Raw genomic sequence first — 21,816 nt, forward strand, 5'->3', positions numbered from 1 at the left:
ATCGAGGTGAGATGATGTTGGCTGAGGCTGCGGAGATAAAGAAGGGAACAGATTTTTAAAATAAAGTATCCCGTAGCTTATGAAATATTTAAAATATTAGTAGGTTAATAGACTCACTTTTGGATTAGTTAACAAAGAAACTCAATAACAGACCTAGAAGTTGAGAAATTTTAAAGACTGCAGTTTTTTTTTCTTTTTGTCTACAAAACCAACTTTAGGGCAGTGTTGCCTTTCATTTCAAAAGATCAGGTTTTTGTCAAATCGCTCTGGCTTGGTTGTAACCTTAGGTTAGTTGTGTTCTTGTTAGCAGAATATAAAGTTGGAACAATTAAACTCTCTTAATTTTCTGTTCTGGAGCTCCCTCTCTATTTTTTATTTTAGTTGACTTGTTTAAATTTGGTAATCTGTGGGCAACTGTTCAAGTGTCTCCTCAAGAAATGGACATTATTTTAAGTCCATTAAGCAGAATGACAGAGCATACATGCATGTGGCTTCCCTGCCCAGGCACAGCGCCTTAAGCCATGTTTGTCCACATCCTTTCTCAGACGTAAAATTCTGTCTGAAAGGAGAGAATAATCCTTCAAGTAATGTTTTATATGTTCGTGTAGTTATTTGGTTTACTGTCTAACTACTTCTACTACTACTTTTTGTGCGGATAGGGACATTGTCTCTTTTGTTCAAGGTTAGTACTCAACATATACCAGGTGCTCAATAAATATTTATTGAATGGCTAAGTGAATGACTGAGGAATGAAGGGATGAAGGAATATTTGTCTTAAGCAAATCACCATCACTAAAATAAGGTGTTTCTTTTCCTTTCAATATTATAAATGCATTTTATTTTCATTTAAACTTTTGAAAGTCCAATAATAGAATGTTTGAAAGTAAAGTGATTATTTTTCATATTTGCAGGACTATCTCAAGCAGGTGCTGGACATTGATCTTCATGCTCAGATCCATTTTGGCAGGGTTTTTATGAAACCAGGGTATGAAAATAATCTTATCTCATATATGGGTTGGTTGACTGGCTTTAACAAAGTTTTAAATGCTGTCTTTTTACATTTTCTATTATGGATCATTTATTCTAGTAAAAGAAGTATTATAGTATTAGGATTCTTTGTACAATTGTAGCTCCTATCTGAAATGCAAATTCATCTTCCTTATGAATCACTGAGTTTGGTATAAACAAAGCAAAGTAACTTTCCAAACCTTTTCTCCCTTTAATTCCCATGTCTACTTCCTTCTTTCTCTTTTTTCTCTTTCTGTCCATACTGCTGCTTTCTCTCTTTTTCAGAACATTTTAATATGAAAATTCTCAAACATACACAACAGTAGGGAGTACAATGAAACCTCCATGTACCCATCACCCAGCATCAAGAGCTATCAACATTTTTCCATAATTGTTTTATCAGTCCCCTCCTTCACCTATCAGTCCCCTCCCTCACCTTTTTGGGAGGACAGAGGGCTGGACTGTTTTAAAGCAAATTCTAGGCATGTCACTTTAGTGTACATCTCAAATAATAATAATAACAGCAGCAGCATTCTCTTACATAATCACAATGGTATTTCTCACCCAACAAAATAAATAAGAATACCTTTATATCATCTAATACCCTGGTCATATTCAACATCCTTGCAAATGTTACAAAAAAGAATGCCTTATTATATGTGTTTTGTTTGAATTAGGATTCAAGGCACGTCCCTCACTGTACTTAGTTGTTAAATCTCTATTAAACAAGAACATTTACTCCCCCCTCCTTTTTTTGTCATGCCATTGATGTGTTTAAGAAACTGAATCATTTGAGTCAAATAAATTTGGCTGATTGCTTCCTTGGGATGGTGTTTAACTTGTTCCCCTCTCCCTCCAGTATATTCTGTAGACTAGAAGCTAGATCTAAAGGCTTAATTAGATTCAGATTCATTTTTTTTCCTTGGCAAGAATAGTTTACAAGTAGTGTTTCGATTAGCTCTGAGTTAACATCTGTGCCAGTCTTCCTGTGTTTTGTATGTGGGTCACCATGATAGCATGACTGACGAGTGGTGTAGGTCCATGCCGGGATCCGAGCTTACAAACCTGGGCCGCCAGAGCAGAGTGCACCAAACTTAACCACCACACCACAGAGCCAACACCACATACTGCTTCTTATAGCCTCCAAGGAAGAAAGAAAAATAACCACATACCAACATCTTGCATATCTGCTAAAAACTAGTAACTCCCTAATGGAAGAGATAGTAGAGGTTCTGTAATCAGTTATAAATCCTCAAAGAATGTCAAACATTGGTTTTGATGAAATATGTGTGGCCATGTCTTTCAGCAGTAGTCTGCCTGTTCAGACCCCTGCTACTCTATAAACCTTTGATTCCCTATTCAAAGGCCGTGTGTAGGTGAGCATTCCAGTCTACCTCCATACTGTCAGGGACAACAGTAATGATGCTTTAGTTCAGAATTACACTCTGATGGGTGCTCATGTGAACCCTAAGAGAGTAGAGGTAAGACTTAGCAGTTGTTACAAGTGAGATATAGGAACTATCAGCAAATTTCAGAAGACTTTTTCAAATGTCAAGGTGGGCTTCCTAATCTCCCTGGTAAGTACTGGGTACCTCACGTCAGTTTAGGACAGAGATCAGGGTTTACCTCCATGATTTTGCCATTTAAGTATGAAGTTAAGATTATCCCCAAAGCTATCTTCACAACTTGATAGAATTTCGAATTCTTGGCATTTTATTTCTGTAGTTGCTCCAATATGGCTGCTACTGACAAGACCCTTTTATTATTGAAGCTGTTGGATTTAGATCATTCTTATTAAAAATATTTTGTATTAAGCAAATATTATTATGCTATGAGCACACAGGAGCTTTTTTTTCCTTTCCCTATGGGCAGTACTAATTTGATTAGAATACAGAGGACATCCCAAAAGCATGTCAGTGTGCTTCTCACTAACCTCAAAAATTGAAATGATTATTCCTTTTGTAGTGAGAAAGAAGCTAACATTACTTGCCCTCACCTCTAGAGGAGAATTATTTGTAATATCTATTATTTAAATTAGTCTCAGCACCTATGATATATAATTTTGGTATTCTTTTTATTTTCACTCTGTTATTTACCGCTTACTTCAACTTTAGGCATTCATCAGTTCCTAATGTTTATTCTCCTCCTTTAAAGTCATAACACCCTGTGACCTCAGTGATTGTACAAATGCTATTACATTCTGATCTCAAGAGGAGAGTTAAACAATAGATGCTGAGTTCCAACGAAATGGCTTTCCAGAACTTAAACAAAAACTTCACATCTGGCAATAGGGCACTATTGATAGCAATGCGTGATAACAAAATGTTTTGTTGTAATGGAATCTTTTTTAAATGGGTACCTTTAGAGAAATCACAGTACCTGTCTGCAAGATGCAAAAGATGATTTAAATTGGCTTTAACTACTGTAGAAGGAAGGTGTTAAGCATCCCCTCCTCACTCTTACTGTGTCTGTTAGTTTGCTATGATAAAGTAGGTTAGAAGTTTAAATCGGCTTATTTTACTTGGCCAGAATTTTATACTTGTCTGAAGATAAGAAGAATTTAAAGGTAATTGCTACTTAATAGTAGAACAAGAGGAAATGTAGCAAGCTCAAGAACAATTTAGCTTTGCTCTTCCCACATACAGTCTATTCTGAATGCAATTAACCTCTTTCATTTTAGACACAGAAATACCCAAAAACCATTTGCAGTGTTATCAACCAGATCTACCAATCACAATTTTTATGGATCTTCTCCAGAACATAGCTGTTGTCAAGAATGTATCTTGGAAATTATTTTCATTACACAGTAACGATCACTGCCAAATAACCTGTTCATAAATCAATATGACAATCTCATGTTTCTAAAACACAGCAAAGAATGAGGAAGTAAGCAAAAAAGGCCACAGAGTAGCCAAACATAGATGTTACAAAGTCCACAAACTAACACTTCACAGCATGCTCTATGAGAGCCTTATCCAATTATGAGCCATAAAGTTAGAAAAACCTTGGTTCGAATCTTTGTTTCCCCACTTAGTAGCAGAGTGATTTTGGCTAAATGGCTTAATCTCTCTGAGTCTCAGTTTCCTCAACTATAAAATGGGATGATAGTTGTTACCCCATGGGATTGTTGTGAGAATTAAGTGAAATAATGGATGTAATGTATCACTGTTTCTTTAAAAATAGTAGCTTCTATTATTATTGTCATTCTAACAATATACTATTACTAGTACTCTCTGGTTCCCGAACCTAAAACCAGCTTTAAGGGTAGAGATGATGGCAGTCTAGCATTAAGGGGAGCCACAGAAAAGACCTGGGGGAAAAAAAAGACAGAATCAAGGATTATAGAAACACAGCAGTGTGTGGTGTGGGGTTATGGTTTATAGGTGAAAACAATACGCAATACCCTAGTGACTCAACATCACTGTATTATAGCGAAGTAGAATAAGTTAATAATGATGGTTGGGAATCATCAAAAAATGTTAGTCATATTATTGCGAAAGCTAACGAGTGAGTGATCCATTTTTGAAAGACCAACCTGTAAAACTAGTAAAAATAAAAACACTTTCAGTGCTTAAAAGGATACTTTTTCAACTATATGGAAATTTCAGCATTCCCTAAGGATTCTACATCATTCAAATTTTATTAATATAATGAAATTTTTAGCTGAAGTTCTATGTAAAGAGTAGTCAATAGAAAGAAATCATTATTCTTAACTGCCTGCTTCCTCCATCCCTCTCACACTCATCCCTTTCCACACCCCCATGAAAGGTTTCACGTCAGAATCTTAAGGAAGTATAATTTGAGAATATTTTTAATTACTATTGCTTTAATTTTGTTCTAGTCATGGTATTTTACTTATTTTGACATTTCAAAAAACTCCCTTCTGAGACAGCCATGGTGGCCTAGTGGTTAAGTTCAGCGTGCTCCACTTTGGCAGCCCAGGTTCGGTTCCCAGGCATGGACCCACACCACACGTCTGTCAGTGACCATGCTGTGGCAGCAGCTCACATATAAAAAGAAGATTGGCAACAGATGTTAGCTCTGGGCAAATCTTCCTCAGCAAAAAACAAAAAAAAAATCTCCCTTCATAGAAGGCAGATTCTTATTTTTATTGTTGGTTATAGTTTAAAGGGTTGCGAGATACTCATCTTGAACAATAGGCAGTTATCTGATAGACATGTATTACCAGGTAGTCTTCTGATAATAAGAATGATTGTTATAAAGCCCCAGCAAAAATAGTATGATATAATATTAACTAGAGGGGTAGAGAAACTCCAGGATTTGGAATACACTTCTAATGGCACTCACAGGAAGGAAAAAAAGTAGGCTACAGAAAACCAGGAAGTTTGAAAACAGAAGATACTAAAAACAAATTAATTTAAAGGCTCTTGAAACACTTCAGAGTATAAAGGTTTAAAGCAGAGCCAACAGAAAAGTATTTCTATGTGATGAGTTCTCTGTGAAGAGCCATGTAACAAGCAAACAGGAGTACTTAACTTACTCTTCATATTCCTTAGCAGACGCTAACAAATAACCTCATGTCTCTCTAGCCTGCCAACAACATTTGCAACTCTGGATATAGATGGTGTAAGAAAAATAATCTTTGCACTGCCAGGTAAGAACAATTGAAATAGTTTCGTTTGCTTTTTCTGGAAAAATGACCAAAATCTTTTTGAATCCCAGATGACTAGTCTCCTATCAGAGCACTTGATTGGCATCTGAAAGACCTGGGCTCACATCCCAGCTTTACTGCTGTATGACCTTGGGCAAATTACTTAACCTCTCTGAAGCTGTGTCTTGATCTATAAATTGGGGCTAATAGCTACTTCATAGGATTGGAGTGAAAGTCAAACTAGATAGTATCTTTCAAAGCGCATTCAAAATGCCAAGATGATAATCAAGTGTTAGCTCTTGCTAAATCTTTCTGGGGCACTTTTCCTTAAAGAAAATTGGTCAAAGTTAGCAGTCTAATCACCTCCCACGACTACAAGTGTTGTGCTCAAGGGGCCAAAGGGCCTTGAATCGCCTGGGCAAATACTAGAACAAAACCCATAAAGCTGCCTGTGATCCTTGCCAAATGTGGACTGCGGGGTGAGGGCCGACGTGGAAGGAGGGCCTCCTAGTCCTGGTGCTTCTCAGCCAAACCTCAGTATCATCAGTCTGACCACATCACCATCCCCAGCCTCACTCCCACGTGAGCAGAAACTCACATGTTCGTGTTATAGAAAAAGCAAAGGGATTCAGTTGACAAAGACTTTCAAATTCAGTTTTTTATGTTGATTTCTGGCTGTGCAGTTAAAGCCATGCTTCAAAAGCCATTACTAATCTTGACAAATTCTAAAGCAGTTTAGAAGTTTGTGTATCTACTTGTTGTTTTTTTCAATTTTTGAAATTATCCTCTGCTCTGTAACAGTGTCCTATTCTCTGTTTTTTGGCATGATTCCTTCAGAAAATAACTGACTTATTCCTTTCAGATGCACAAATCTGGTGGCTTTGAGATATTCATCTGCTTTCTATATTAGATAAATCTCAAAATAGTGATACAAAGAAAGGAAAGCAGGCAGAAAAATTTAGAATTTTAAAAACATTTCTAAAACTCCTATCTATAAGCATAAAAGTGATTAGAGTTCTATCATATAGGAAATTTTGAGAGAGAGGACATGTAAGTAAAGTAGACCCCAAAATGTATTTCTAGTATAGAACTCCTTAGGGCCTTTAGATCCTCTGAAAGCCTTTATATAAGGAAGTGTGATCCTCTTCCTACTGCGTTTGGCCTAGAAGAAACTGTTTACTTTGTCTACAGAACATATGACTTGACCTGCAGACGAAGAATGTTACAGTGGGAGCCTATTTTGCCATTACTTATGAAGTATTGTTGATCACCCAGAGAAGTTAGAATTAAATAACCTATTTTCAAATTGCTACTCTAATTTGAGGTTTTCTCTGCTCAGCCTGAATGAACCAAAAGAGGGCAGCAATAGCTCACGGGTTCAGTTTGTAAAACTAGCAAAGTGGCTCCTTTCACAAGGATTTTACAATTCAGTATTGTTTCTGCTTTCTTGAATGCCATGCTTTTAAAGCCATTACTAATCTTGAAAAGTTTTAAAGCACTTTAAAAGTTTTCTGTATTCACTTGCTATTTTTTTAACTTTTTAAATTACTATAATAACACGTGTTCACTATAAAAACATTAGAAAATACAGAGACACCTTAAGAAACTCCCCACCGAAATAACCACTAGGTGAAATTTTTTTATTTGAGTCCTTCCAGTCCTTTTTCTTATATAGAGCAATTTACTTTTTATAGAGTAATTCTATAAAGCAGTGGCATTACAGGAACTCTGTAATCATTCTTAAACAATAGCTTTTTTCCCTTTTTTTTTTTTTTTTTGGCTTTTCCAGAAAAATTTACATGTGTTTGTATTTTGAGGCAAGGGAAAAGCAACTGATTCTCATTAAGAGTCTACTGTACTGTTGGACAACTCATTTTTCTATTGAAATCATTAGTATCACTCATCACTTTTTACCATTGAAAAAAATCTATTCTTAACTACTTTTGTGGGTAGACAAAAATTAAAGAAATGGTTTTAGCTAATAATAGGCTAAACTGACCATTGCCTTTTACTTTGGTGATGGAATTAGCAGCACACTGCCAGGCCAAGGGAACCTAAAAATCTAATAGCCCATCCCTCCCCCCACCCCCCCACGGTATATACATACATACTCACGTACCACTATAAAAAAGTATTAATAAAATTAGAATTTTAGAGCAAGAAGTGATATTGAGAATCATATCATCCAAACCTTTCATTTTGTGGATGAGTAGTTAAGCTCAGAAAGGTTTGGAACTCACCAGCGTCACACAGCTTGGTTAGTTAACAATACTGCACAGAAACTCAATCTGTTATGCTCAGCCCAGCCTTTTTATTCATAGCCCACCTTTCCTCCTTTTGAAGTGCATGACATACCCAGATTTCTTCTTGGAGAAGTACAATTGAATTCCTCAAATTCTTCTTATAACTTCAAAAGAACTTGGTATGTCTATGAGTCTGCTCAGGCTACCATAATGTAATAGAATATTACAGACGGGATGGCTTGAGCAACAGAAATTAATTTTCTCACAGTTCTGGTGACTGGAAGTATAACATCAAGGTGCCAGCAAGGTTGGTTTCTCTTGAGCCTCTCTTCCTGTCTTGCAGAAGGCCACCTTCTCACTATGTCCTCCTGTGGCCTGTCTTCTGTGTATGTGCACTCCTGCTGTTTCTGCCTCTTTTTGTGAAGACACCGTTCCTATTGGATTAGGACCTCACACTTATGACCTCATTTAACTTTAATTACCTCTTTAAAGGCCCTATCTCCAAATATAGTCACGCTGGCGGTTAAGACTTCAACATAGGAATTTGGAGGGAGCGCAAGTCAGTCATAACAGTATTCATCTTCAAGCCCTCCTATTCTTAAATCATTTAGTTTTATTTTTAAAATTTAAAGAAGTTTCTGGGTAGAGGGGATTATGAATAAATTTCTTTATGTTTATCCTATTTTCTAATTTTTTTTGTACTGAGCATGTGTTACTGTGGTAATTTTAAAACATTTAAAAAATAATAAGTAGAGTCTGCTTTAAAACTTAACAGGATTAGTAATAGCTTTTGACCCATAGCTCCCAGGAAAGCAGCAATAAATAGTGTTAAATAGTTTCTGGGCATCAAAGGTCTCTGCATCTCGCTGGTAGAGCCATGTCTACACCCTCTGGCGTTTGGTTGGCTTCAGCTCTATCCCGGCATCCTTTTAGATTCGAGGTGGCTCAGAAGAGGAAGACTATTGCTTAGTCACTTCACTCTCTCACACCTCAAGGTATAGACAGTCATAATTATTCAGCAAATCTTTATGTGTGTACTTTAAATAACTGCCTGGTTGACTTTCAGGGAATCCTGTGTCAGCTGTGGTCACCTGCAATCTCTTTGTTGTGCCTGCACTGAGAAAGATGCAGGGCATCTTGGATCCTCGGCCAACCATCATCAAAGCCAGGGTAATGTTTTCTAATGACCAAGAACCAAAATTGAAGTCTAATAACAATTAAGAGTATGATTTCCTAACCCCTGGAACAAACATCTAGAATTTTATATTAGTTTTGAGGGAAAATGTGCTTATATTCTCCCCTTCGTGATAGAAAATGGAGGGAAAAGGGTCCCTTTTATTCCCCTCCCTCATTATTCCATGACTTCTAAAGTGGATAATTTTCTCCAGCGACAAGTCCATGTGGGAGTAGATATGTAATGATAAAACGATTAGCAGAGGGGCCGGCCCCATGGCTGAGTGGTTAAGTTCGCATGCTCCGCTTCAGCGGCCCAGGATTTCACCGGTTCAGATCCTGTGTGCGAACATGGCACCGCTCATCAAGCCATGCTGAGGTGACATCCCACATGCCACAACTAGAAGGACTCACAACTAAGGATACACAACTATGTACCAGGGGGCTTTGAGGAAAAAAAGGAAAAATTAAAAAATCTTAAAAAAATGGTCAGCAGAATGTGGCTGGCACCACCCTAGCACTAAACCTGTAGTGAAAGAGGGACAAGAATTTGCTGTCTCCTATGTAAACCTGCAGAGTATAGCAATTTACCTGCTCACTTTTTCTCTGACCTCACTGATAAATTTTAAATGGTTCAGGAAAAGAAAATGGACTAGAAAGAGTCTAGTGAATCAAAAGGAGAAGATGACCATATTGTTTGAAAAAGGACGAGTAAGGCTGAGGAATCAGACCGATGGTAAAAGTCACTTGGAAATTAGAGTCCCCTTCTCCAGCAACACTAACTTGAATCTGATTTACTACTACTCAACTAATTATGTGACACACTTTCTGTATAACTAATGAACAATTTTCTTGGTGATATAAACTAGAGTACCAAACCATTACTTTTATTTTTTTAAGCTTTATTAAAACATAATTTATATACAAAAAGTTGCACATATTTAATGTATACATTTTGATGAGTTTGGACATACGTGTACAGCCATGATATCATCACCACAGTCAAGGTACTAAACATATCCATCACCTCCCAGAATTTTCTCATGTTCTTTTGTGGTTTTGTTTGTTTGTTTCATGGTAAGAACATTTAACATGAGAATTATCTTCCTAAAGTATTTTTAAGTGCACTAAACAATATCATTAACTATAAAGTACTATGTTGTACAGCAGATCTCTGGAACTTACCTTGCATAACAGAAACTTTATACCCATTGAGTAACGATTCCCCATTTCCTCCTCCCCTCATCTCCTGGCAACCACCACTCTATTCTCAGCTTCCATGACTTTGACTATTTTAGATACCTCATATAAGTGGAATCATACAGTATTTATCCTTCTTTGACTGGCTTATTTCACTTAGTATAATGTACTCTAGCTTATCCATGTTGCCACGAATGGTGGGATTTCTTTCTTTTTTAAAGTTGAATAATATTCCATCATGTGTGTATACGACATTTTCCTTGTTCATTCATCTGTCGATGGACATTTGGGTTGTTTCCATATCTTGCCTATTGTGAACAATGCTACAGTGAACATGGGGGTGCAGATGTCTCTTTGAGATCCTGATTTCAGTTCTTTAGGATATATGCCCAGAAGTAGAATTACTGGATCATATGGTAGTTTTATTTTTAATTCTTTGAGGAACCTCCATACTGTTTTCCATAGTGGCTAAACCATTCTACATTCCCACCCACAGTGTATAAGTGTTCCAATTTCTCCATATCCTGACCAACACTTGTTATATTTTCATTTTTTGATAATAGCCATCCTAACAGGCGTGAGGTGATATCTCATTGTGGTTGTGATCTGCATTTCATATACTCTTTCATATACCTGGTGGCCATGTGTATCTCTTCTTTGGAGAAATGTCTGTTCAAGTCAGCTGTGCCTGTCTGAGCCTGGGACACTCCTTGGGATCACAGCGGCCCTTTGAGGTCTCCCACCAACTGGCAGCTACTTCGCAAAAGAGATTGAGACTATACAGAAGAACCAATCAGAAATTTGGAGATGAAAAACACAATGGATGAGATAAAGAAAAATCTGGACTCCCTGACAGTGGTAGTCTTCTTTTAAATTAAATGGAAAAAGAAGAAAAAAGCCATAAATGAACAAAAAATATTCTGATCAAGTCAGAAGATCAAAGTCTTAAAGCCTACACATTCATACCAGTAATACTGAATTTGCTATTTTCATACTTAACTGAATTTAGGAAATAAGTAAAATCCACATTGTTAACATGAGAAATAAAGAAGACTTCTCTTTGACTTTGCAGAGGTCTTATGAATCTTTTCATTTATTTCTCATGCTAACATCCACCATCTCTTCTTTAAAACTAATGTCATAGCAGCCATCCATTCTGACAACAATGATGAGGCAGAGTGCTCTGCAATCACACTGATGCCTGGTACGTTGTTCATCACGCTGCTCACTCCTGTCAGGTCCTGGAATTGAGAACTGGTCTAAGAATCAAACTCCTTTCTCTCTCACACAGAGCAGTGTTACTGGGACTGTGAGGATGGGTCATCAGTATGCTTAGCTGTTTGCTTCTTTTGTTTTTAACTCCCAAAATCACCCTCACACCTTTACTGGCATAACTGCCACTTTAGAACATAACCTTATTCACTTCCTTGAAACATAGTAAAACTTATTGTCTCTATTTCTGACCACCCAAGATGCAGCTTATAAATGTTCTCCAAAATGGTTGCCACAGTCACAACCTCTCCCAATTCTTGCTGCTTTCAGGAGTGAAGTGGATGTTAAATGCTGGTGTTGGTAACTCATACTGCTGGACTCTGATGTAGCTGTCCTATGAGTAGGGCAATGCTGCATTGTTTTAAAAGGTCTGCACAAAACATGCCATCCTTTTATATCAACACATTCTGAAGAGCAACAGTTTAAAATAAGCCCTTGCCTCCTTAAAATAAGGAGACTGGGAAGATATTGGCATAGGAGGACTCTGAATTCACCTCCTCCCACGGGCACAACAAATTTACAAGTACCTATAGAACAGTTCCCTCTGAGAGAGAACCAGAAACTGGATAAAAAGGACTCCCACAACAAGGGACAACACTGACAGAGGCAGAAGAGGCAAAAATACCTTTCTGCTGAGGAAAAAAACACATTCTACCCACAGCACTTCACACCCAGGAGCAGTCGTAAGGTTATTATATATGAACCTCATGATAATCACAAACCAGAACCCATAATAAATATACAAAAAATTAAGAAAAAGGAACCCAGACATAATACTAAAGAAAGCCATCAAATCACAAGGGAAGAGAGCAAGAGAATAAGAAAGGAACAGAGAAGAACTACTAAAACACCCAGAAAAAAAGTAATAAAATGGCAATAGGTCCATACTTATCAGTAGCTACTTTATATGTCAATGGACTAAATGCTACAATCAAAAGACATAGGGTGACTGAATGGATAAAAAAAAATAAGACCCATATATATGCTGCATGCAAGAGACACACTTCAGACCTAAAGACACTCACAAACTGAAAGTGAAGGGATGGAAAAGGATACTCCATGCATATGGCAATGAAAAGAAAGCTGAGGTAGCAAACTTGTATCAAACAAAATAGACTTTAAAACAAAAGCTGTAACAAGAGACAAAGAAGGGCAGCACATACTGATAAAGGGAACAATCAAACAAGAGGATATAACATTTATGAATATCTATGCACCAAACATAGGAGCACCTAAATATATAAAGTAATTATTAACAGATGTAAAAAGAGGAATAGACACGAGGAACGGCGTCAGTAACATGTCAGAGTCAGCTGTTCCCTTTGTCTCTCCCACTTCTAACTACAACTAAATGGACATTCATTGATCAGCAGAGGATACACACACAGCACCTCAACACACCTGAGAGACCCATGCTGCTATACGTCTGAAGGTAGATGGACTACCCCTGGGGAGGTGGTGCAGATAGCTGAGAATTCTCCGGCCCCAGGCAACCCAGTACCTGCATGCGACTGCTTCCCCAGCTGAAGCACTCATAGCACCACTGCAGTCCCAAAGGTGGGCGTGCACCTTGGTGTGACTGTGGAAACAGGTGATGGCAGCCCTGAGCCCCAGCATGATTGCACTTTGGTCCAGTGGGAAAGCCCACAGTCCCACCATGGCCCCAGGGAGTGTCTCTGGCTCACACCGAGTGAGGAGGCCCCACATACCAAGGACAAAGGTTTCTGTGACCTAGGAGCAGACGGCGGCACAGCTGCAAGTCTGGGCAAACAAGCCCCTGGCTACTTCGAACGCCCAAAGTCCTGCTGCAGTCATGAAGAAGGAGTGCAACTTGACAGGACATGGGAGCAGCCAGCAGCAGCCCTGAGCCCCTGTGTGATGACTCTCTCAACCAGTGGGAGAGTCCACAATCCCACTGCTGTCCCAGGGAGCAGCTCTGGCTCAGACCCAGCAGGGAGGCCCCACCCACCAAGCACAACAGCTGGTACAACCTAGGACCAGATGGCAGCAGAGCTTTTGAGTCCAGGCAAATTAGCTCCCAGCTGCAGCAAATGCCCATCATATCTCTGTGGTCCCGAAGAGGGTAGGGCATCAGGGCAGGACTGTGGGAGCAGGTGGCAGCAGCCTGGAGCCCCCACATTATTGTTCTCCCAGTTGGTGGGAGACCTCAAAGGGCCACTGTGATCCCAAGGAGTGGCCCAGGCTTGGACAGGCACAGCTGATGGGGATTTTGGCTGGCTCAGATTACCCAGCTCCCCCCAGTGGTGGCAGGTGGAAGCTGCGACCAAATTCTATCTCTATGCAAAGGCACAAATCTATGCTGTCAAGCAGTATGAAAAAATACATTAAATCTCCAGAACAGAAGAAAAGTGACAAGTACCCAGAAATCAGTCCAGAAGACACAGGAATCTATAACCTGAATGACAGAGAATTAAAAATAGTTATCATTTAAAAACTCAAGGAGTTAAAAGAGAATGCAGAAAGAAAATTCAAGGAGTTTGGGAGCTACTTCGCAAAAGAGATTGAGACTATACAGAAGAACCAATCAGAAATTTGGAGATGAAAAACACAATGGATGAGATAAAGAAAAATCTGGACTCCCTGAACAGTAGAGCTGATATTATGGAGGACAGAATTAGCAGTTTGCAGGACAGAAATATAGAAATGCTTCAGATAGAGGAGAGAGAACTAAGATTAAAAAGAAACGAAGAAATTCTCTGAGAAACAACCAACTCACTTAGGAAATGCAACGTAAGGATTATAGATATTACAGAGGGTGAAGAGAAGGAGAATGGAGCAGAAAGCTTATTCAAAGAATTAATAGCAGAGAATTTCCCAAACTTGGGTAAGGAGATGGAAGTACACGTGACAGAAGCAATATATCTCCAAAATATATCAGTGTAAAAAGACCTTCTCCAAGGCATGTAGTAGTAAAGCTGGCAAAAGTCATTGATAAAGAAAAAATATTGAGGGAAGCAAGGCAGGAGAAAATAATGTACAAAGGAACCCCTATCAGGCTTTCAGCAGATTTCTCAGCAGTAACCTTACAGGCTAGGAGACAGTGGAATGATATATTCAAAATTCTGAAAGACAAAAACCTAACCAAGAATACTCTGTCCAGTAAAAATATCTTTCAGATATGATGGAGAAATAAAAACTTTCCCAGATGAAAAAAACAAAGTTAAGGGAGTCCATCACACAAGACACCTCCTATAAGAAATCCTCAAGAAGGCCCTCATACCAGAAAAAAGAAAGAAAGAAAGAAAGGGGTTACAAAACTCTGAGCAAGGAGATAAATAGATAGACAAAATCAGAAAATTTCATCTCTCTATCAGAACAGGTTAGCAAATAATTATAACACTAAAGATGAAGGGAAGGAAAACACCAAAAATAAATATAATCTTGTCATTTCAACCACAAACTAACAACACAAGATGGAATAAGATGTGACGGTAACAACTTAGAAGGGGAAAAGGAGAGGGATGGAACTGGCTTAGTCTAAGGAAATAAGAGGCTATCAGAAAATAGACTCTCTCATCTATGAGAGTTTTTTATACACATCTCATGGTAACCACTCAACAAATAATTAGAACAGAGACACAGATGATGAATAAGGAGAAAACTAAGAAAACCAGCATAGAAAATGACCTAACTGAATTGGTAGTCCAGAATACACGGGACAGGAAACAAAGGAAATGCAGAAGAACTGGAAACTGAGAGAGAAAATGGCAGCATTAGGCCCTCATATATCAATAATCACTCTAAATGTAAATGGATTGAATTCTCCAATCAAAAGACACAGATTGGTAGGATGTATTAAAAAACAAGACCCAACAATATGCTTCTTCCAAGAAATAGATCTCAGCTCCAAAGACAAACAGGTTCAGAGTGAAGGGATGGAAGACAATACTCCAAGCTAATGGCAAACAAAAGAAAGCAGGCATTGCCAAACTTATATCAGACAAAGTAGACTTCAAGACAAAAAAGTTCATAATGATAAAAGGGACACTCCACCAAGATGACAAATACACTTATAAATATGTATGCACCCAACACAGAAGTGTGAAAGTACCTAAAGCAACTATTAACAAACCTAAAAAGAGATGTTAACAACACAATAATAGTAAGAGACCTCAGCATCCCACTTACACCAATGTATAGATCATCCAGACAGAAAGTCAACAAGGAAATTGTGGAATTAAGCACAAAACTAGACCAGATAACCATAATACATATATCTATAGAACACTCCATCCAAAGACAGCAGATGACACATTCTTCTCAAGTGTGCATGAAACATTCTCAAGGATAGACCATATGTTGGGAAACAAGGCAAGCCTCAATAAATTTAAGAAGATTGAAATAATATCAAGCACCTTTTTGACCATAATGCTATGAAACTAGAAATCAACTACAAGAAGAAAACTGGGAAAAGAACAAGGATATGGAGACTAAATAACATGATACAGAACAATCAATGGATCATTGAAGAAATTAAATCAGAAATCAAAAACTATCTGGAAACAAATAAAAATGAAACCACACCATGCTAACTCACATGGGATGCAGCAAAAGCAGTCCTAAGATGGAAATTCATTGCAATACAGGCTCACCTTAACAAACAAGAAAAATCTCAAATAAAGAATCTCAAACTACACCTAACAGAATTAGAAAAAGGAGAACAAACGAAGCCCAAAGTCAGCAGAAGAAGGGAAATAATAAAAATTACAGCAGAAATAAATGAGATTGAAACACAAAAGACAGTAGAAAAGATCAATGAAACACAGAGCTGATTCTTTGAGAAGATAAAATTGACAAGCCTTTAGCCAGACTCACTATGAAAAAAAGAGAAAAGGCTCACCTAAATAAAATTTAGAAATGAAAGAGGAGAAATTACAATGGATACCAAAGAAATACAAAAGATTATAAGATAATACTATGAAAAACTATATGCCAACAAATTGGACAATCTAGAAGAAATGGATAAATTCTTAGACTCTTACAACCTCCCAAAACTGAATCAAGAGGAAATGGACAATCTGAATAGACCAATCACAAGTAGAGATTGAAACAGTAATCAAAAACCTCCCAAAAAATAAAAGTCCAGGACCAGATGGCTTCTCTAGAGAATTCTACCAAACATTCAAAGAAGATTTATTACCTGTCCTTCTCAAACTATTCCAAAAAGTTGAAGAAGACAGAACACTTCCTAACACAAGCCAACATGACCCGGATACCAAAGCCAGACAAGGATAACACAAAGAAAGAAAATTACAGGCCAGTATTGCTGATGAACATAGATGCAAAAATCCTCAACAAAATATTCACAAACCAAGTATAGCATTACATTAAAAGGTTCATACACCATGATCAAGTTGGATTAATACCAGGGACGAGGGACATTTCAACATCTGAAAATCAATCAGTGTGATATACCACATTAACAAAATGAGGAACAAAAACTGCATGATCATCTCAATAGATGCAGAGAAAGCATTTGACAAGATCTAAAATCCATTTATGATAAAAACTCTCAATAAAATGGATATAGAAAGAAAGTATCTCAACATAATAAAGGTCATATGTGACAAACCCACAGCTAATATCACACTCAATGGTGAAAAACTGAAAGCTATCCTTTTAGGAACAGGAACCACACAAGGATGCCCACTTTCACCACTCTTATTTAACATAGTATAGGAAGTCCTAACCAGAGGAATGAGGCAAGAAAAAGAAATAAAGGGGATCAAAATTGGAAAGGAAGAAGTAAAACTGCCACTATTTGCAGATGACATGATTTTATATATAGAAACCCCTGAAGAATCCACCAAAAAACTATTAGAAATAATAAATAAATACAGTAAAGTTGCAGGATACAAAATCAACATACAAAAATCAGTTTCAGGGAGCGGGCCCCGTGCCAAGTGGTGAAGTTCGCGCGCTCCACTGTGGTGGCCCGGGGTTTTGCCAGTTTGGATCCTGGGCGCGGACATGGCACTGCTCATCGAGGCATGCTGAGGCAGCATCCCACGTGCCACAACTAGAAGGACCCACAACTAAAAATATACAACTATGCACAAGGGGGCTTTGGGGAGAAAAAGGAAAAATAAACTCTTTAAGAAAAAAAATCAGTTTCATTTATGGGGCCCCTTGGTGGCATAGTGGTTAAATTTGCGTGCTCTGCATTGGCAGCCTGGGGTTTGCAGGTTCAAATCCTGGGCACAGACCTACACGCTGCTCATCAAGCCATGCTGTGGCAGCATCCCACGTACAAAATAGAGGAAGATTGGTACAGATTACAAAAGTTTGCTCAGGGAGAATCCTTCTCACCAAAAAAAAAAAAAATCAGTTTAATTTCTATCCACTAACAAGGAAATAGCAGAAAGAGAAATTAAGAATACAATCCCATTTATAATCACACACAAAAAATTAAATACCTGGAATAAATTTGACCAAAGAGGTGAAAGGCTTGTGCACTGAAAACTATAAAACATTGTCAAAAAGAAGATGACGCAAAGAAATGGAAAGATATTCTTGCTCATAATTGGAAGCATTAACATAGTTAAAATGTTCATACTTCCTAAAGCATTCTGCAGATTCAATGCAATCCTTATCAAAATCTCAACAACATTTTTCACAGAACTAGAACAAAGACTCCTAAAATTTGTATGGAACAATAAAAGACCCCGAATAGCCAGAAGATCCTGAGAAAAAAGAACAAAGCTGGAGGTATCACAATCCCTCATTTAAAAATATTCTACAAAGCTATAGTAATCAAAACAGCATGGTACTGGCACAAAGACAGACACACAGACCGACAGAACAGAATCCAGAGCCCAGAAATAAAGCCACACATCTATGGACAGCTAATTTTTGACAAGGGAGCCAAGAACATACAATGGAGAAAGGAAAATCTCTTCAATAAATGGTGTTAGGAAAACTGGACAGTGACGTGCAAAAGAATGAAAGTAGACCGTTACCTTACACCATACACGTAAAATTAACTCAAAATGGATTAAAGACTTAAACGTAAGACCTGAAACCATAAAACTTCTAGTAGAAAACATAGGCAGTGCACTCTTCGACATTGGTCTTAGCACCATCTTTTCGATTATTATGTCTCACCAGGCAAGAGAAACAAACGAAAAAATAAACAAATAGGACTCTATCAGACTAAAAAGCTCTTCTGCACAGCAAAGGAAACCATGAATAGGGGCCAGCCTGGTGGCACAGCAGTTTGGTCCGCACCTTCCACTTCAGCAGCCTGGGGATCACCAGTTCAGATCCCGGGTGCAGACCTATGCACCACTTGTCAAACAATGCTGTGGCAGGCGTCCCACATCTAAAGTAGAGGAAGATGGGCATGGATGTTAGCTCAGGGCCAGTCTTCCTCAGCAAAAAGAGTAGGATTGGGGGCAGATGTTAGCTCGGGGCTAATCTGCCTCAAAAAAAAAAAAAAGGAAACCATGATCAAAATGAAAAGACAATCTAACAGTTGGGAGAAGATATGTGCAAACCATATATCTGATAAGGGGTTAATATCCAAAATATATAAAAGAACTCATACGTCTCAACAACAAAAAGACAACACACTTAGACAATGGGCAAAATACCTGAACAGACATTTCTCCAAAGAAGATATACAGATGGCCAACAGGTACCTGAAAAGATGTTCAACATCAAATTTGGGAACTAGGATCTACTCTGCTGATTCCACTATCCATCCAGTTTGCCCCCACCTACAGTGACTAAAGTTGTAATTTTTTCAAATTTCAGTGTGTTTCCTGCAGTTTTTCAAGATCTTAAGATTGGCCATGCAGAGCCAATCCCAATCTACTCTCAGTTCCCATCCAGCTAGTTGCTCTGAAAGTGGTGCATCTTTTTTCGCTGAAGTAGCTCAGTAGCCTGAGGGTTATACTAGATCTGAAGGGTTAACAGGATAGGGTAGAAAGATGAGGGACTCCTGGAATCTCTGGTCACTCTGATCTTCAGCCTTATTCTAATGTCTATTCTTCGGACACAATCTTCTTTTCTTTGGTGCTCTCTTGCCTTTAGCTACTTTCTCTACTGTGTATGCTATGATCACTTTTACAATATTTAGAGTGGTGGTAATGTGTTTGAGAGTCATAATTTATATTAAAAATTTGTTGGACTTTTAAATACATTTTTCAAATAAAGTTTAAGCAAAAAAGACGTTCAGTATCACTAATTATTAAGGAAAAGTAAATCAAAACTACAATGAGATTTCACCTCACAGTCATCAGAATAGCTATAATTAACAAGGCAAGAAATAACAAATATTGGAGAGGATGTGGAGAAGGGCTACTCTCATACACTGCTGCTGGGAATGAACACTGGTGAAGCCGCTGTGGGAAGCAGTATGGAGATTCCTCAAAAAATTAAGAACAGAACTACCATGTGATCCAGCTATTCCACTGCTGGCTATTCATCCAAAGAACACGAAGACATGAATGTGTAAAGATATATTCACCCCTGTGTTTATTGCAGCATTATTCATAATAGTCACGACTTGGAAACAACCTAAGTGCCGGTCAATGGATGAATAGATAAAGGAGACATGGTATATATACACAGTGGAATACTACTCAGCTAGAAATAAGATGGAATCGTCCCATTTATGACAACATGGATGCACCTTGAGGGTATTACGCTAAGCAAAAATAGCCAGACAGAGAAAGACAAACACTGTATGATTTCATTCATATGTGGAAGATAAACACACAGATAAGGAGAACAGATTGGTGGTTATCAGAGGGCAAGAGGGTAGGGGGAGGGCAAAGGGGTAAAGGGGCACGTATATGTGGTGATGGATGGAAACTAGACTATTGGTGGTGAACATGATGCAGTCTATACAGAAACTGAAATATAGTGATGTACACCTGAAATTTACGCAATGTTATAAGCCTGTATGACCTCAATAAAATAATTTTTTAAATAATAATAAAATAAACACTTGCCCTATTTCCTTAGTCAGTTATGGTTGAAGTTGAAATACTTCTGATTTTCAGTAGACAATCAGAAATATAATCCTAGCAATTCACTGAATAGAATTATTGACCTAATATTCCCACAAAAGGTCATCCTGTCATGTGTTTCCCTAATATTCCATCAAAGCACCCTATACTGTTTGTTTTTCTCAACTTATTTCTCTAGAAACATGCCTGAGGTATCTCCTATTAGTATTAACAGCCCACCTCAAGCAGTGATTAAGAGAAGGCAAAGGGAAAATACTTTCATCTCCCATGGAACCAAATCAGCGTGTCCTGGGAGAGCGTGAACATGTTGGAACTCTACTGGACTGTTCTAATTTGTCCACCTTCCCTCTTCCCTTGAGCGTTATTGTCCTGTATACTATAAGAACTTGATGAATGCTTTCTGACTGATGTCATAAACAGTAAAATACAAAGCATTTCAACAAAATGTGTACATTGTTTGAAAATTGCTACTGTGGTTGCAACTGTGGAGAGAAATGTGATTGTTTATTGTGACAAGATCAGTCGTTGATCATCAAAAGAGATTATTAGATGCCTGTTATATGAGAATATTATGGTCTATGGATTAAAGAACAGATATTGAAAATGATAGTACTGTTAATGATTTATAAGAAATTAAATCAGTTTTAACTTCTTACTAGGAAATGAAAAATATAACTAGGTTATAGAAACTTTTGAAAAATGAATTTGAAATTGATCCATACCAGCGTGTGCAAGGATTTTAAAGCTACGTGATAAATTTTAGAGAGATGATTTATAGGGTGTATAAACTCAAGGACCTCTCTGGTAGGTTAATGAAATCAGTGCCTAATAACTTCTATAGCACTTTTTTTAAAAGTTAGTATAAAACTCCTTTAACCACTCTTTGGAAGCTTTGACCAGACCTGAGAAGTGTCCAAGTCCCCAGCACCAACCAGGGCCTTGAGCCTGTCGTGTTGGGCCTCCACCCAAATAGAATCCCCTTTGGTCATCTGTTTTCTCACAAACTCCCTTCTCCAGTCTGTGCAGCTCTTGGTTGCAGCCTATTCCCCTGAATCTTCTGGAGCTTTCACCTTCTCCTCATTACCACCATCAAACCTTCCAAAGACGTTCAGGTCTGTGGCAATTACCTAATAATCTTCCTCTCTATCTCACCTCTTACCATCAATTGCTTTATTTTCATAATTCTAAATACCGTTATATCTCCCTCAGCAATTCACATGAGCATCCTTCTCAATACCCTGAACTGCTCCACCTCAAAAATCACCAACTCTAGTAGGCAATTTAGGAACACTGGCAAGTTACCTATCAGTAG

The 21,816-nt window shown here is 38.0% G+C and overlaps 1 protein-coding gene across 46 annotated transcripts in view; it reads left to right on the forward strand.

Annotated features, from left to right (window-relative positions):
* The window catches only part of GPHN (gephyrin), a 564,043-nt gene that overhangs the window by 535,848 nt on the left and 6,379 nt on the right, over positions 1–21,816 (forward strand). For all 46 annotated transcript variants that reach the window (XM_070594056.1, XM_070594020.1, XM_070594022.1 and 43 more), the window contains 3 exons: positions 912–985; positions 5,559–5,623; positions 8,930–9,033. In XM_070594056.1, coding sequence (XP_070450157.1) covers positions 912–985; positions 5,559–5,623; positions 8,930–9,033 — 243 coding nt within the window. The remainder of the gene's footprint in view (positions 1–911; positions 986–5,558; positions 5,624–8,929; positions 9,034–21,816) is intronic.

Source organism: Equus przewalskii, chromosome 25 (genome assembly GCF_037783145.1).
Source record: "Equus przewalskii isolate Varuska chromosome 25, EquPr2, whole genome shotgun sequence".
In the NCBI taxonomy this organism is placed as follows: domain Eukaryota; kingdom Metazoa; phylum Chordata; class Mammalia; order Perissodactyla; family Equidae; genus Equus; species Equus przewalskii.